The sequence below is a fragment of the Heterocephalus glaber genome, unplaced genomic scaffold (assembly GCF_053883595.1).
Source record: "Heterocephalus glaber isolate CG9 unplaced genomic scaffold, H.glaber_assembly_v1.0 deba00001538, whole genome shotgun sequence".
NCBI classification, from domain to species: Eukaryota; Metazoa; Chordata; class Mammalia; order Rodentia; family Bathyergidae; genus Heterocephalus; species Heterocephalus glaber.
In genome coordinates, this window is record NW_028258333.1 from 28,858,630 (window position 1) to 28,872,370 (window position 13,741).

Sequence of the window (13,741 nt, forward strand, 5' to 3'; positions counted from 1 at the left end):
TTGTGAAAGGAATTATTTGCCCTATTTCTCTCTCAGTGAGTCTGTCATTTGTGTAGAGGAAAGCTATTGATTTTTGTATGTTGACCTTGTAACCAGCTACTTGACTGAATTTGGTTATTAACTCTAGAAGACTTTTGGTGGAGTTCTTAGGGTCTTCTATGTACAGTATCATGTCATCTGCAAATAATGACAATTTGACTTCTTCATTTCCTATCTTTATTCCTTTCATTTCTTTCTCTTGTCTAATTGCTGTGGCTAATGTTTCCAAAACTATATTGAACAAGAGTGGTGATAGTGGACATCCTTGTCTTGTTCCTGATTTTAGTGTGAAGGATTTCAGTTTTTGACCATTTAGTATGCTATTGGCTGTTGGTTTTTCATAGATGGCTTTTACCAGTTTGAGGTAGAGACCATCTATTCCAATTTTTTGTAGGGTTTTTATGATAAATGCATGCTAGATTTTGTCAAATGCTTTTTCTGCGTCTATGGAGATAATCATATGGTTTTTGTCCTTGGCTCTATTGATATAGTGTATTCATTGATTGATTTGTGTATATTGAACCATCCCTGTATCCCTGGGATGAATCCCACTTGATCAGGGTGTATGATCTTCTTGATGATCTTCTGCATTCTGTTTGCCAGTATCTTATTAAGGATTTTTGCATCTATATTCATTAGTGAGATTGGCCTATAGTTCTCCTTTTCGGTTGAGTCTTTCTTTGCTTTGGGGATCAAAGTGATGCTTGCTTCCAGGAATGAGTTTGGGAGTATTGCTTCTCTTTCAATTTCATTGAAGAGCTTAAACAGTAGTGGTAGCAGTTCCTCTCTAAATGTCTTGTAGAATTCAGCAGTGAAGCCATCAGGGCCCAGGCTTTTCTTAGTTGATAAGATTTTAATTACATTTTCAATTTCATTGGTTGATATTGGGTTGTTTAGAATTTTTAGGTCTTCTTCGTTCAATGTTGGTAATTCATATGTATCTAGGAATCTGTCCATTTCTTCTGTGTTGTCCAACTTATTGGCGTATAGGTTCTGGAAGTAGGAATTGATGATCCTCTGGATTTCTGCTGGGTCTGTTGTAATTTCACCCTTTTCATTCCTAATTGCATGGATTTGGGCCTTTTCTTTCCTTTTTCAGATAAGCCTGGGTAAGGGTTTGTCAATTTTGTTGATTCTTTCAAAGCACCAACTCTTGGCTTCATTGATTTTTTTGTATCATTCTCTTAGTCTCCATTGCATTGATTTCTCCTCTAATCTTTATAATTGCCTCCCTTGTATGCACTCTGGGGTTGTCCTGCTCTTCTTTTTCTAGACTCTTGAGGTGCAGCATCAGGTTGCTTAATTGGGCTCATTCTGTTTTCCTAATATGTGTATTCACTGCCATGAATTTCCATCGTAAGACTGCTTTCATTGTGTCCCATAGATTCCAATATGTTGTATTGTCATTTTCATTTAATTGAAAGAACTGTCTGATTTCTTCTTTAATTTCCTCTGTGTCCCATTGGTTATTCAGAAGTGTGTTGTTCAATTTCCACGTGTTTATGAAATTTTTCGAGTTTTTTGCTGTGGATCTGCAATTTCATCTCACTATGGTCTGATAATATACAGGGGATAACTTCAATTCCTTTGCATTTACTTAAACATGTTCTATGTGTGAGTATGGGGTCTATTTTGGAGAATCACCCATGTGCAGCTGAGAAGAATGTGCATTCTGAGTTTGTGGGGTGGAAGACTCTGTAAACATCTGATAAGTTCATTTGTTCAAGAGTTTCATTGAGTTCTAGTATTTCATGACTTATTTTTTGTCTAGTTGATCTATCTATTTGTGACAGTGGGGTGTTGAGGTCACCCACAACAATTGTATTAGTGCATATATGACTTTTCATGTCCATTAGTATTTGTTTTATATAGTTGGGTGCACTAGTGTTTGGTGCATAGATATTTATGATTGTTATCTTTTCCTCTTGGATTGTTCCCTTTACAAAGATGTAGTGTCCTTCTTCATCTCTCTTAATCAGTGTTAGTTTGAAATCTACTTGATCTGCCAAGAGGATAGCTACTCCTGCTTTTTTCGGGGTTCCCATTGCATGGAGTATTGTTTTCCACCCTTTAACTTTCAGTCCATGAATTTCCTTTTGAATTAAGTGTGTTTCTTGTATGCAGCATATTGTTGTATTTTGCTTCTTGACCCATTCTGCCAGTCTATTTCTTTTGATTGGTGAATTGAGACCATTAACGTTGATGGTTATAACTGAAATGTATTGACTTATCATTGCCATGACTTTTTCTTTTTGTTGGGTTCTCCTCCTTTACATTTAATTTCTTGTCATGCCAGATGGGTTCATTCTGCTTTGCTTCCTGGGGTTGTGATCCTCAATGTCTGTTCCTAGGCTATTGTGTAAAATTTTTTGGAGTGCTGCTTTGGTGTTCACGAAGTTCCTAAGGTGCTCTTTGTCATGAAAGTATCTTATTTCTCCATCCATTTTCAAAGAAAGTTTTGCAGGGTACATCAATCTGGGTTGGAGGCTGTTTTCTTTTAGGGCTTGGTATATGTCACTCCAAGCTCTTCTTGCCTTGATGGTTTGTGTTGAGAAGTCTGCTGTGATTCTGATGGGCTTTCCTTTATATGTGATTTGTTTCTTTTCTCTAACTGTTTGTAGAACTTTGTTCTTCTGTTGAATTTCTGGAATCTTAAAAATTATATGCCTATGTGTAGATTTTTTTTTGCTCAAGGCTATTTGGAGTCCTATATGCCTCACTTATCTGTATGTCAAGCTCTTTTCCCCTGCTTGGGAAGTTTTCTGCCATTATTTCTGTGAAGAGTTTTTTTTTTTTAATGTCATCTGCACTCTCTCCTGTTTCTTCATTGACTCCAATCAGTCTTATGTTATTCTTCTTTGCATCATCTAGCAGCTGCTGGGTTGATTTCTCATGTTCCCTTATAATCTTGAAGCAATTTTTCCTTTCCTGGTCATTAATTGCAGTCTTATCGTCTGTATCTGAAATTCTGTCCTCACATTGGCTCATTCTTCTGTGTAGACTTTCAGTGGAGTTTTTCATGTCCTGGAAATCTATTTGCATCTGTTTTATGGATTCCTTTTGTTTCCTATGTTGGGATTCCATCATGTTCCTCAGCTCCTCTCTAGATTTATTAATCATGTCTTCCACTAGGTGCAGAATTTCTCCTGTTATCTGAAAAATTATTTCTGATTTCATTTTTTCCAGATCCCCTTTTGTTGCCAGTTCAGTGGGTCCAGGTGGTTGAGTATCAGAGTGTTCCAGCTCATTTCCCTTTGGGGTTGCTGTAGGTGATCTGGAAGTCTGGTTTTGAGACTTATTTACATTTTTTCTCATTTTGACTGGGGGGGGGGCACTGTTGGCGCCTGCAAGGATTACCTCCTCTGAGCTGGGAGAGGTGGGACAGGGGCTGGGAGCAGCAGTAGGGATGGTGGCCCAAAAGCCCTTTCCTGTGGGCTGGGAGCAGCGGGAGGAATGGTGACCTGCAAGCCCCTTCCTCTGGACCAGGAGCAGTGGGATGGCAGCTCAGAAGCCCCTACCTCTGGGCCGGGAGCAGTGGGACTCAGTACCGAGATCTGGTGGTCCGGTGTCCTCTGCGTCTTTGTAGTGTGGAACCAGGTGGCTGCCTGTCTTCAGCGGACTGATTCGGCATTTTCTGCGCGACTTTACCTCAACACCTTTGACCACTCTGTCTCCTCCTTTTCTTTTCTTATTGCCATCTATTAAACTTTAACCCATCTTTCAGCACTGCAAAAAACACTGCCTTCCATGAACAGAATGATTATTTCTGTTTCTGAACTCTTGAAGACTCCAGTGAATACTAACTCTGAATGCTTGCCCATACTGCTTTGTAATACAGATTTTTAGTCTTTTGTCTTCAGACAGAAGTTATTGCTTAGGCAATCTGTGTCTCTCATAGTGTCTATCAAGGTGTTTTATACATAATTAGTTCTCATTGAATATCAGTGGAATGAATATAAGACACTAGAAAAAAGTACTCAGATGATTATGTCTAAGTCGTCTTCTAGCCTGCATTTAGGAACCAAATCTTTTTTATCACTATATCTGCACAGCGCTAGTGCTGTGTATAATGTGTGATTCAGCGTGCAGCACACCATCAGCTTGCCTCCTCCATTTCTTTCACCATGAGGTGGAGAAAAATCCAGGTCCAAAGATTCACTGCTCTCTGGGAATCTCTGTGGTTTAGGAGTTGGCTCTCTGCACTGCTTTAATAAGGCAACATTCTAAAGCCTCCTCAAGCCCCAGAACCTTCATCTGTAGAGTGCAGATAATAAAGCACCTACCATAGGAATTGCTTATTTAGCAGCTGACACAATATACACACTCAATAAATGGATGCTTTCACTATGGGCAGAAGTATCAATTCACTTCCTAACAGTCTTCAGGCAGTAATATTTTCTATACATGTGCTATTTCTTGGACATAGTGCTGCCAAAATGCAAATATTTTTGTCATAATATACTTATGCTCTTATTCATTGAACCTGTCAAGCACTCACTTTGACTTAAGTTATAACTTGATTTGGGGGGATGATTAATCCTCTTTTACTCTCTATTTCAGGAGCATTCAAGAACAGAACCTAGAATGGAAAGAATGCCCTGATTATGTCTCTGCCGGAGAAAATAGCTGTTACTTTAACTCATCATATACCTCCATTTGGAAACCCTACTGTGTCAAGCTAACTAGTAATGGTGGTACAGTGGATAAAAAATGTTTCTCTGTTGATGAAATAGGTAAATCACAGGTTTGTTTCACTTGACACAGTTTTAGACTATGTGAGTGAGGAAACTCAATTTCCAAGTATAATTGAGTAGAAAGATTTTGGAATAGTTTTATTAGGTACATGGAGTCTATTTTACAGGAAATGGTAGCAGCTGGTGAATGAAAGGAGAGAGCAGAAAGAAGTTTAGTTGATATTAACATTTAAAAACCTGGCAATACATGTCATGAAGAAAAAGAGTATTGTGAAGAAAAGAATAGGAGTCTTTTCCTTTAGGAATCTTCAAAGCTGGATTACATTGTGTGCCACTGCAAGGAAGAAATTCCATGTACTATTAAGATTGCTTTTCTCCTAATCATTCTATACAATTATTATATTTCAAATCTTCTGAAATATGTTGATCTTTGACCTCAGTCATTGCAATAGTCAAAGCCTAGCTTTTCTTTATCACAAAGCATAATAATTCTCAAATTTTACATTTACCAAGCAGCCATGATTGAAAGACATGCTTATAAGATCTGAAAACAAACATTGGTGATAATCAGCTCAATGAGCTAAGGCAAAGATCCTCACAGATATCCTTTTGCCAGTCATGTGGACATAAGAGAAAAACAAAACAAACAGCTAAAATTGGAATATTTGTGTTTATACTCTAATAGTACAAACAGAAAAATGGAAAGAATCAAAGAAAGACTGAATAGCTGAACTTGGTACCTCAAAATCTACCAACAAAAGCTCATTTGTTGCTTATAGGAATTTCTTGTCCTTTCTCCAAGATATATTGCTCTTATATGTAGTTTCTCAAGCATTAGAAGATGGAGATACTGGGAAAATCTGAGTACATGCTGCAGACAGAAACAAGCAAAATCTGAAAACCTGGCTTTGAGAGAGAAGATTGAGAAAACTGTAATAAGAAAAGATAACCTCAGGGCCTAGTCTACAGAGACTATTTAATATATGTCCTATCAGGTATAGCTCTTCAGCTGATGCTAAATGGAATAGTAGAATAGGGTAGTTGTAAGAATACTGAGTTAAGACCTGTATTCTAACCCTGTCCCTTCCAATAACCAGCTCTCCTCATTTAACTTGGCTTTCACTGAGCATCTGCATGTGTGAAATAAGTAAGATATAGTCAAGTAAAGGAGCCAGGCACATTCACAAACAATTGTAATACAGTGTGCTACAGTACATTTTGGGAAATGTTGGACCAGGCAAGTGGAATACATGGTGACCAAGGTGGTGACCAAAGACATGAATGATTAACTGGGCCTAAGGGATAAGGCAGGGTTGCACAGAGGTGATGATGGTTCACTTAAAGCATGAGCAAGAGCTGCCAATTATCATAGTGGACAGTGGCAAACCACACGGAAAATTCAAGGACTCAAGAAAAGTTGGACAGGCCCATTGGTCAGCTGGAGAAACTATCAGTTTTCTTATATGCTTCAAAGAGGAATCTGGGCTTTACCTTACTGCAAAATAATGCATTTGCAGGTGCGTAATCAGGGAAATGATCTGAGGATATTAATAACACTCACAAAGGACTCACTGTGGGTAATAATCATGTGTGATAGGTTCTATTTAATCCCCACATTACAGATGATGCAACTGAGGTTCAGAGCAGTTAAATGAGTCACTCAAGATCAACGAGCTGGTAGGTAGAGCTGGCATTTAAACCTATAGATTCTGTGCTCTTAATCTCAAACCTATCCAGTGCCACCTGTCATGTTATTAACTTCTTAGAGAAAGTAATCTTGCTCTCTGCAGACGAAAGATTGGAATAAGACACACTAAAGATGGAGAGGTTAGAAGACTATGGTAATCAAGGTAAAAAGTGATGACAGGCAGAGTAATAGCAACAGCATAAAAGCAAAACAAAGGGGCCGAAAGTGAGCAAAAAGAACAGATATGTCTTGAGAAAGACGTCAATCACTACAAGCCATAGTTGCCTCCTATATTATGTAAATATTCTACTATGTCACAGGCTGTTTCTTGGATTTGAGCAATATATTAGTCATTCATTTAGTACATTCAGCAAGTATGTATCATGTTCTTTCCTGCAGCCAGGCAGTGTTCTATGCACTGGAAAAGAAAATGTTTGTTTTCCTAGGATTTAATGTCAATGAGGCTGGAAGGAGACAATGCCAGGGAGGACCAGTAGGAAAAGAAAATCAGGTGTTGGAGAGGTTTCAGTTTTAAGTAGGATTATCACTGAGGCAGTGACACTGGAATAAAGAAGGAACTATGATAATAATCATATTTCTGAGGGAAGGACAGGAACAGACTGGATTGGAGAGACTGTAGAACTTTTCAAGCCATTGTAATGACTTTGGCTTTTACCTGGAATGAGGTAGGTAGCCTTGGAGCCCCACCTTCTACCCTCTTCTGGGAATTGAATGCAGGGCCTCGTACATGCTAGGCAAACACTCTACTGCTGAGCAACACTCCCTGTTTCTTAGGATAGTTTTTAATGATGACTGATAGACTCTAACTTAAATGTTGAGAAAAATCAATCACTGTGTCTACTATATTGAAGATGGTATGAAAAACAGGCTCGAGGAAGGCATGAGGATAGTGAGGAGGCTAAATGCAGCAGGATGGGCTGAAAAAATGATAATGACTAGAAACAAGTTATAGGGGTGCATGCAGAGAGAAGTGGTTGGAATCTGGATGCATCTTGAAACTACAGCTGAGAAAAAGATGAGTCAGGAAGAGTTCATTGCTTTAATGCTTAGTAACTGGAGGGATAGAGTCACCATTAACATAAATGGAAAAGATGAAAAAGGAGCAGGTAAGTGTTGGACAGCAGTTTGGTCCTGGATAGATTAACATTCAGAAACTTTTAAATATTTCAAATGTGTTGTAGAGATAAGGGAAAGTTCATACTATTCTTATAAGAGTGGTATTGCTCCTTCTTGGAAAGGACCCTGTCCCATATACTCTATTCAAAGTGGCAGAGGAAATTTTAAGATATAGCATGAATAATATGTTTTAGAAATTTTCCATCAAAAACACTTTTATAGATTGGTATCTTGAGGCTTTAGTTATCAACATTCCTCAATCCCCAAAGAGTACAAAAGGACAAGGTATTACTGCCATTATGTGAGCATATGTAATGTGAACATCCTTCAAATTTAATTTCCAAAGTGTGTATATCTATGACTTAAAAATAGAGAAAGTCTTAACTGGCATGTACTTCACTGTGGCCAGCAGCATGCTCTTCCACCATAGGTCTGTTTCCAGTCTGGATCAATACAAGAACTTTCCCCTTTGGCCTCCAGAGTCAGTAATCAATAATGGCTGTTCACAGTATGTATCTGTTTTTCTCAGATCAATGCTGAGGAACCAGATTTTGCAGCACTGTAAACCACCATCTACATATTGTAGAAAAGAAAGTAAATTTTACTCTGTAGCTGCAAGTGATTTTCAAAAGGCTTAGTAATGACAGCTACTTAACAAAAATTTACTTGAAGTAATAGAAAATATAAGTCTACATGTAATTCCTAGTTTTGGAATCTACATTTTTCTTCAACAACCTTTGGGAAACTGTGGTATTATGGTCTTAATAATAATACAACTGATCTATCTAAAAATGTAGAATATATGAGCAGAAACTGAGGAAAACACTACTTAATATTGTCTACATGATAGTTGCGCAAAAGGCAGAAAAGATTAAGTCATCACTAATTCAAGAGAGCACTGTAATGCCATCCTTCTTATGTCTGAAGAAATGATCACATGACTAGAGGATGACAAAGCTAAGGAGCATTTGCAGGATGTTTAAAAAGATTATACTGGTGGCAATAAAATAAAGGAGTAAGAAAAGGTCCTTGTCCCAGATTGTTCACAGTTTGGAAAATATTCCTGTGCATCTAGTTCCAGAACAGCCCATGTTTAAATACTGAGATATATCTGTCTTTCTGTTCCTTCTGTTTTGAGTTAGATTCCTCTGCCAAAAGCCCAAAATGTTAGTGCTAAGAGAACTAAAAGAAATATAAATCATGACAAATCTTCAAAAAGAAGTTGTAGATCAGATTTTAGGCTCAAAAAGGAGTTTTTGGAGAGACTTTTTTAAAAGTTAAAAACATATCCTTAATTTTAAAAAGCAACCTATTTATGAGAGTTATAATAGGAATATTAGAAGATTTAAAAGTATAATTGATCAAAATGTATAAATTAATTTGGTCTGTTCGGAGGAAAGCACTCCATTAATATTAAGTGTATCTCTCTGGGTACTACTTATCTGTTGAATTGCACAGTGCAACCTGATCCACCCATTGGCCTCAACTGGACTTTACTGAACACCAGTGTAACGGCGATTTATGGGGATATCCAAGTGAGATGGGAACCACCAGCCAGTACAGATGTTGATAAGGGATGGATAATGCTGGAATATGAACTTCAATTTAAACAAACAAATGAAACTCAATGGAAAATGGTAAGGTGTCACTACATTTTACACTTTGACTTGCTTCTATTTCAACAATCCAACTCATTTATAGTTTGACTTCTTTTTGACCTAGTAGCATATGTCCCATTGTATAGGCCACATAACTTTCATTTTAGGTATACATTATGATCACATTCATCACTGGAAATTTGTACCTGTACATGATATATCTTGGTTCCTGGTTTTTCCTCATTCCCCTTCCCTCCCTTCCATGCCTCCACCCCTCCCTATTTACAAAAACTTTGTTTCCATTTTTTCCTTCTTTTCTCATATTTTTTTCTTACCCTTATTTCCTTTCCGCTCCCTACTTCCCTACCTCCCTACTTCCCCTTCCCCTTTGGACCTTTTCTTCCTATTTCACATTATCTATTATACATTTTGGTCCTCATTTACACTTTCAGTTTCTCACACCTGCCACATAATTTCTTAATGGAAGAAGGCTGATTTTATCATGAAATATCATCCAATTATCATCCTAAATATTGTGAGCCTATGAGAGGGAATGAAAACAATTTCCCTAGTCATCCTTGGTATTCAGTTTAACTACAGAGCAAAATTGTGGACTCAAACCACTTAGCACTCGTTGGAGAAGACATGGGAAGGATTATAATCAAGTTCTCAGTGGACTGTGGCCAAATATCCTCCCATGATGTTAATTACTGCTATTCACAAGACGATTCAAATCAGATCTTAAGTGACTCCAGAAGAGGGAGGGAGGGAGGAAATTTGTCTCTTAGCGGTTTCAGAAAGATGTTTTGTTACATACCACAGAGGAGAGTGGAGATAAAATGGTCCTACATAGGCAAGTTGGTCTCTGAAACCCTCACTTCCTTGCCAAGTATATGGGAACTCAGCACTTAGATAAATTCCACACGGGACACAACGAGAAGGAAAACAGGATAATCATGCTGCTCCCAATATAACAAATTCTAAATCAGTCTAACCACAGTCACAGTCCTGGCCAAGCCAAGCAGTTTCTGGCCAGGCATCGGGTTGTACCCACCAGTATGGCACAGCTCTCTCCTGGAACTCTGAGATGCCAGGCCCGGTCCATTCAGTGAACTAATGAAAAAGAAGCCAGTTTTGTCATAAGAGGAAGTTAAATTTCAGCAGATTTGAATAGTTACACAGCTGGGATTTGAGATTATATTTTCTGACTCATTTTAGTTTAGATATCTGTTCTGTAATGGTGCAAAAAAAGTCTGGCTAGATGCTAAGTCAAGCAAGACTTTCTAAACCCAAGTTATAATCAGACACTTATTCAGTAGCCAGGTACAGAAATAACAATTTTGTACAAGGCACTGTGATAGGCATCTAGGGTTTCAGTTCCCAAAATGTGAACCATGGACCTCTGAGAGTCCCTGAGACCCTTTCAGGGAGTCCAAAAATCAGTACTGTTTTCCTAATTTGTTCACTGTGTGAATATTTACACTGATGGCACAAAAGCAATGATGGAAAAACTGTTTGCACCTTACCGTGAATCAAGACAGTAGTGCCAAAGTAAATAAAATATTTAGGAATAAATTAAAACAAAGAAGTGAAATATCTCTACCATAAAAACTATAAAACACTGATGAAAGGAATTCAGCAGGATATAAAACATGGAAAGAAAAAAATGTTCATTGATTAGAAGAATCAATATTGTCATAATGTCCATACTAGCCAAAGCAATCTACAGAATAAGTGCAATCGCTATCAGTGAGTATTGTTGTAGTTAGACAGGAATAAGAAGTTCTGGTGTGTGTTACTGCACAGCAGGATGACTGTAGATAACAATGGTGTACTATATATTTCAAAATCAACAAGCAAAAAGTTTGACCATTTTCACCTAGGGAAATGATAAATGTTTGAGCAGATATGTTTAACCTAATTTACACATTACACGGGGTATACATTATCAAAATATCACATACAAGCTTAAATATTGCATGATTCTCTTATATGAGAAACCCAAAATATAAATAAAAAGCGAAGTAAAAACTAAGCGATAGGAAATAGAGAAATACTTTTCAAATGGGAAAGGGAACAAAAAATGGAGGAACAGGTAGGGAGTGGAAGGAAAGAGGAGGGAAAAATAGAGATGGAGCTTTTGCAAATGAGAAAGGGCCAAGAGATGGAAGGAACAGGGAGGGAGGAGCGGAGTAGGGATGTACAAAGGATTAAGATATGCTGTGTACATGTACCAGCTCCCTATAATGAATGGAATAATTATGTACTGTAAACGTGTACTAATAAAAATAAAATTTTAAATATATACATATATATCACATAGTAACCACAAAAAATAAATTTTTTCTATTTTATGTATCAATTAAAAAGTGCATTTAAAATTTTTTAAATCTTGTCTACAAACAGGGACAACTTATATTCTTCCTTTCTGATTTGGAAGACTTATTTATTTCTCCTGCTTGTTTTCTCTGGCTAGTACTTTTTAGCACTATGGTGATTAGAAGCAGCAAGAGTAGGGCTGGGGATTTAGCTCAGTGGTGCTGCTGCCTGCCTCAGAAGCGCAAGGTCCTGAGTTCAATCCCCAGTATACCCTCCAAAAAAAAGAATTAGCAATAGTAGGTGTCCTTGTCTTATTTCTGATTTTAGAGTGAAATCTTTCCTATTTTTTACTCTTGCACATGGTGCCAGCTGTGGTTTTTTCATACATGACCTTTTTTATGTTGAGATATATTCCTTCTAATCCCAATTTGTGAAGAATTTTTTATCATGAAAACATACTAAATTTTGTCAAATGCCAAATGTTTCTTCTACATCTATAGAGGTAATCATAGGGCTTTTGTTATTCATTCTGTCATTGTGGTGTATCTCATATATACAATATATTGTTGTATGTGGAACCATTATTTCACCTCTGGGATAAATCCCTTGATTGTGATGGATGATCCTCTTAATGTGCTGTCGAGTTTGGTTTGTTAGTGGTTTGTTGAAGATTTTTTTTTTCCATCTATACTCATCAGGGATACTGGCCTGTTTTGTTTTATTTTTTTTCATGTAGTAACCTTTGTGGTTTGGAATGAGGGTAATACTGGCCTTATAAGACGAGTTTACAGTATCCCTTGTCTAACTTTTTTGGATGAATTTGAAAAGAATTGGTTCATAATGTTTAGTAACATTAGCCATGAAGTAGTCAGGGCCTGGAGTTTTCTATGATGGGAGATTTTGTATTACTGATTCAACTTCCTTACTTATTATAGTTCTGTTCAGACTTTCCTTTTCTTCATGATTCAGTCTTGGTAGGTTCTATGTATCTAGGAATTTATCCATTCCATTCAAATTATCCAATTTATGGAATGTAATTTTTCTTAGAAGTTTCTTAAGCTTTTTTTATTTCTATGGCATCAATTTTAATGTCTCTTCTTTCACTTTATTTTCTTCACCTAGCTGAAGGTTTGCAGTTTTATCTTTTCAAAAGACCAATTCTTGTTTTTGTTGATATTTTCCATTTATTTCTGCTTTGATGTTTATAATACCCTTGCTTCTGCTAACTTTTGGATGAATTTGTTCTTTTCCAAGTTCCTAGATGATGTATCATTATATATTTATTTGAGATATTTGAAAGATTTTGAGTTCCCTCAGGGAATTGCAGTATAATATAAACATGTGCATAATTATATTTGAACAGTGAAATATAATAAGTAATAAGATAAGTGTGTCTCACATATATAAATACCGAATAGTTTCTCTGGTGTGAGAAACTGAAAGTGTAAAAGAGGACCAAAATGTGTAATAGATAATGTGAAATAAGCAGAAAAGGTCCAAAGGGGGGGGGGGCAGGGATACAGGTAAGAAAAAAAATGAAAAAAGAAGGAAAAAATGGAAACACAGTTTTTTGTAAATACGGAGGGGTGGAGGAGTGGAAAGGAGGGAAGGGGAATGGGGAGAAAAGAAGAACCAATATGTATCATGTACAGGTACAAATTCCCAACGATGCATATGATCATAATGTATACCTAAAAAAGTACCAATAAACTTAATTTAAAAAAGATAAGTGTGTCATTGTCTGGCAGAGTAGAATGGAGAAGAGTGCCAAGAAAGACTTAGAACATCAGCAACACACAATATTCTCACTGAGGATTAGACGAGGAATAGGTACCCCATAGAGGCCAATGACAGGGTCAAATACAGTAGAAGCCACTTGAAAAATGCTTGTGTGAACCACTGAAGAAAGATGAAGAGGGAGTGATAGGTCAATCACTTAGGGCTCTTTTTTGATTCCGTTGTTAGTGAAATCTACAAATAGTATTGGTGATAATAACAGAAAAATTGGGGTCCCAAGAATAAAAACATAGACCTTTTGAAGTATTTTAAGAAAAATTGTAAAATAAGTGCAATACTCAGAATGCTGCTTTAAAGAAAACATTTTAGGCATGCAAATATTGCATATATTTAGAGGCTTTTGTAAAAGAAGTAGTAAAAAAAACAAAACAAAAACCTATGTCATGTACACATAGGAAAAAAGAGGTGCTTGTGAGTTGAAGCCAACTGGGGTGAAAGAAAAATTTCATTCAGACGTTGAAGGCCTGGCT

The 13,741-nt window shown here is 37.0% G+C and overlaps 1 protein-coding gene across 9 annotated transcripts in view; it reads left to right on the forward strand.

The window, feature by feature from the left end:
- The window catches only part of Ghr (growth hormone receptor), a 284,924-nt gene that overhangs the window by 257,108 nt on the left and 14,075 nt on the right, over nt 1–13,741 (forward strand). For all 9 annotated transcript variants that reach the window (XM_004848567.4, XM_021261448.2, XM_021261449.2 and 6 more), the window contains 2 exons: nt 4,600–4,772; nt 9,016–9,194. In XM_004848567.4, the coding sequence (XP_004848624.1) occupies nt 4,600–4,772; nt 9,016–9,194 (352 nt within the window). The remainder of the gene's footprint in view (nt 1–4,599; nt 4,773–9,015; nt 9,195–13,741) is intronic.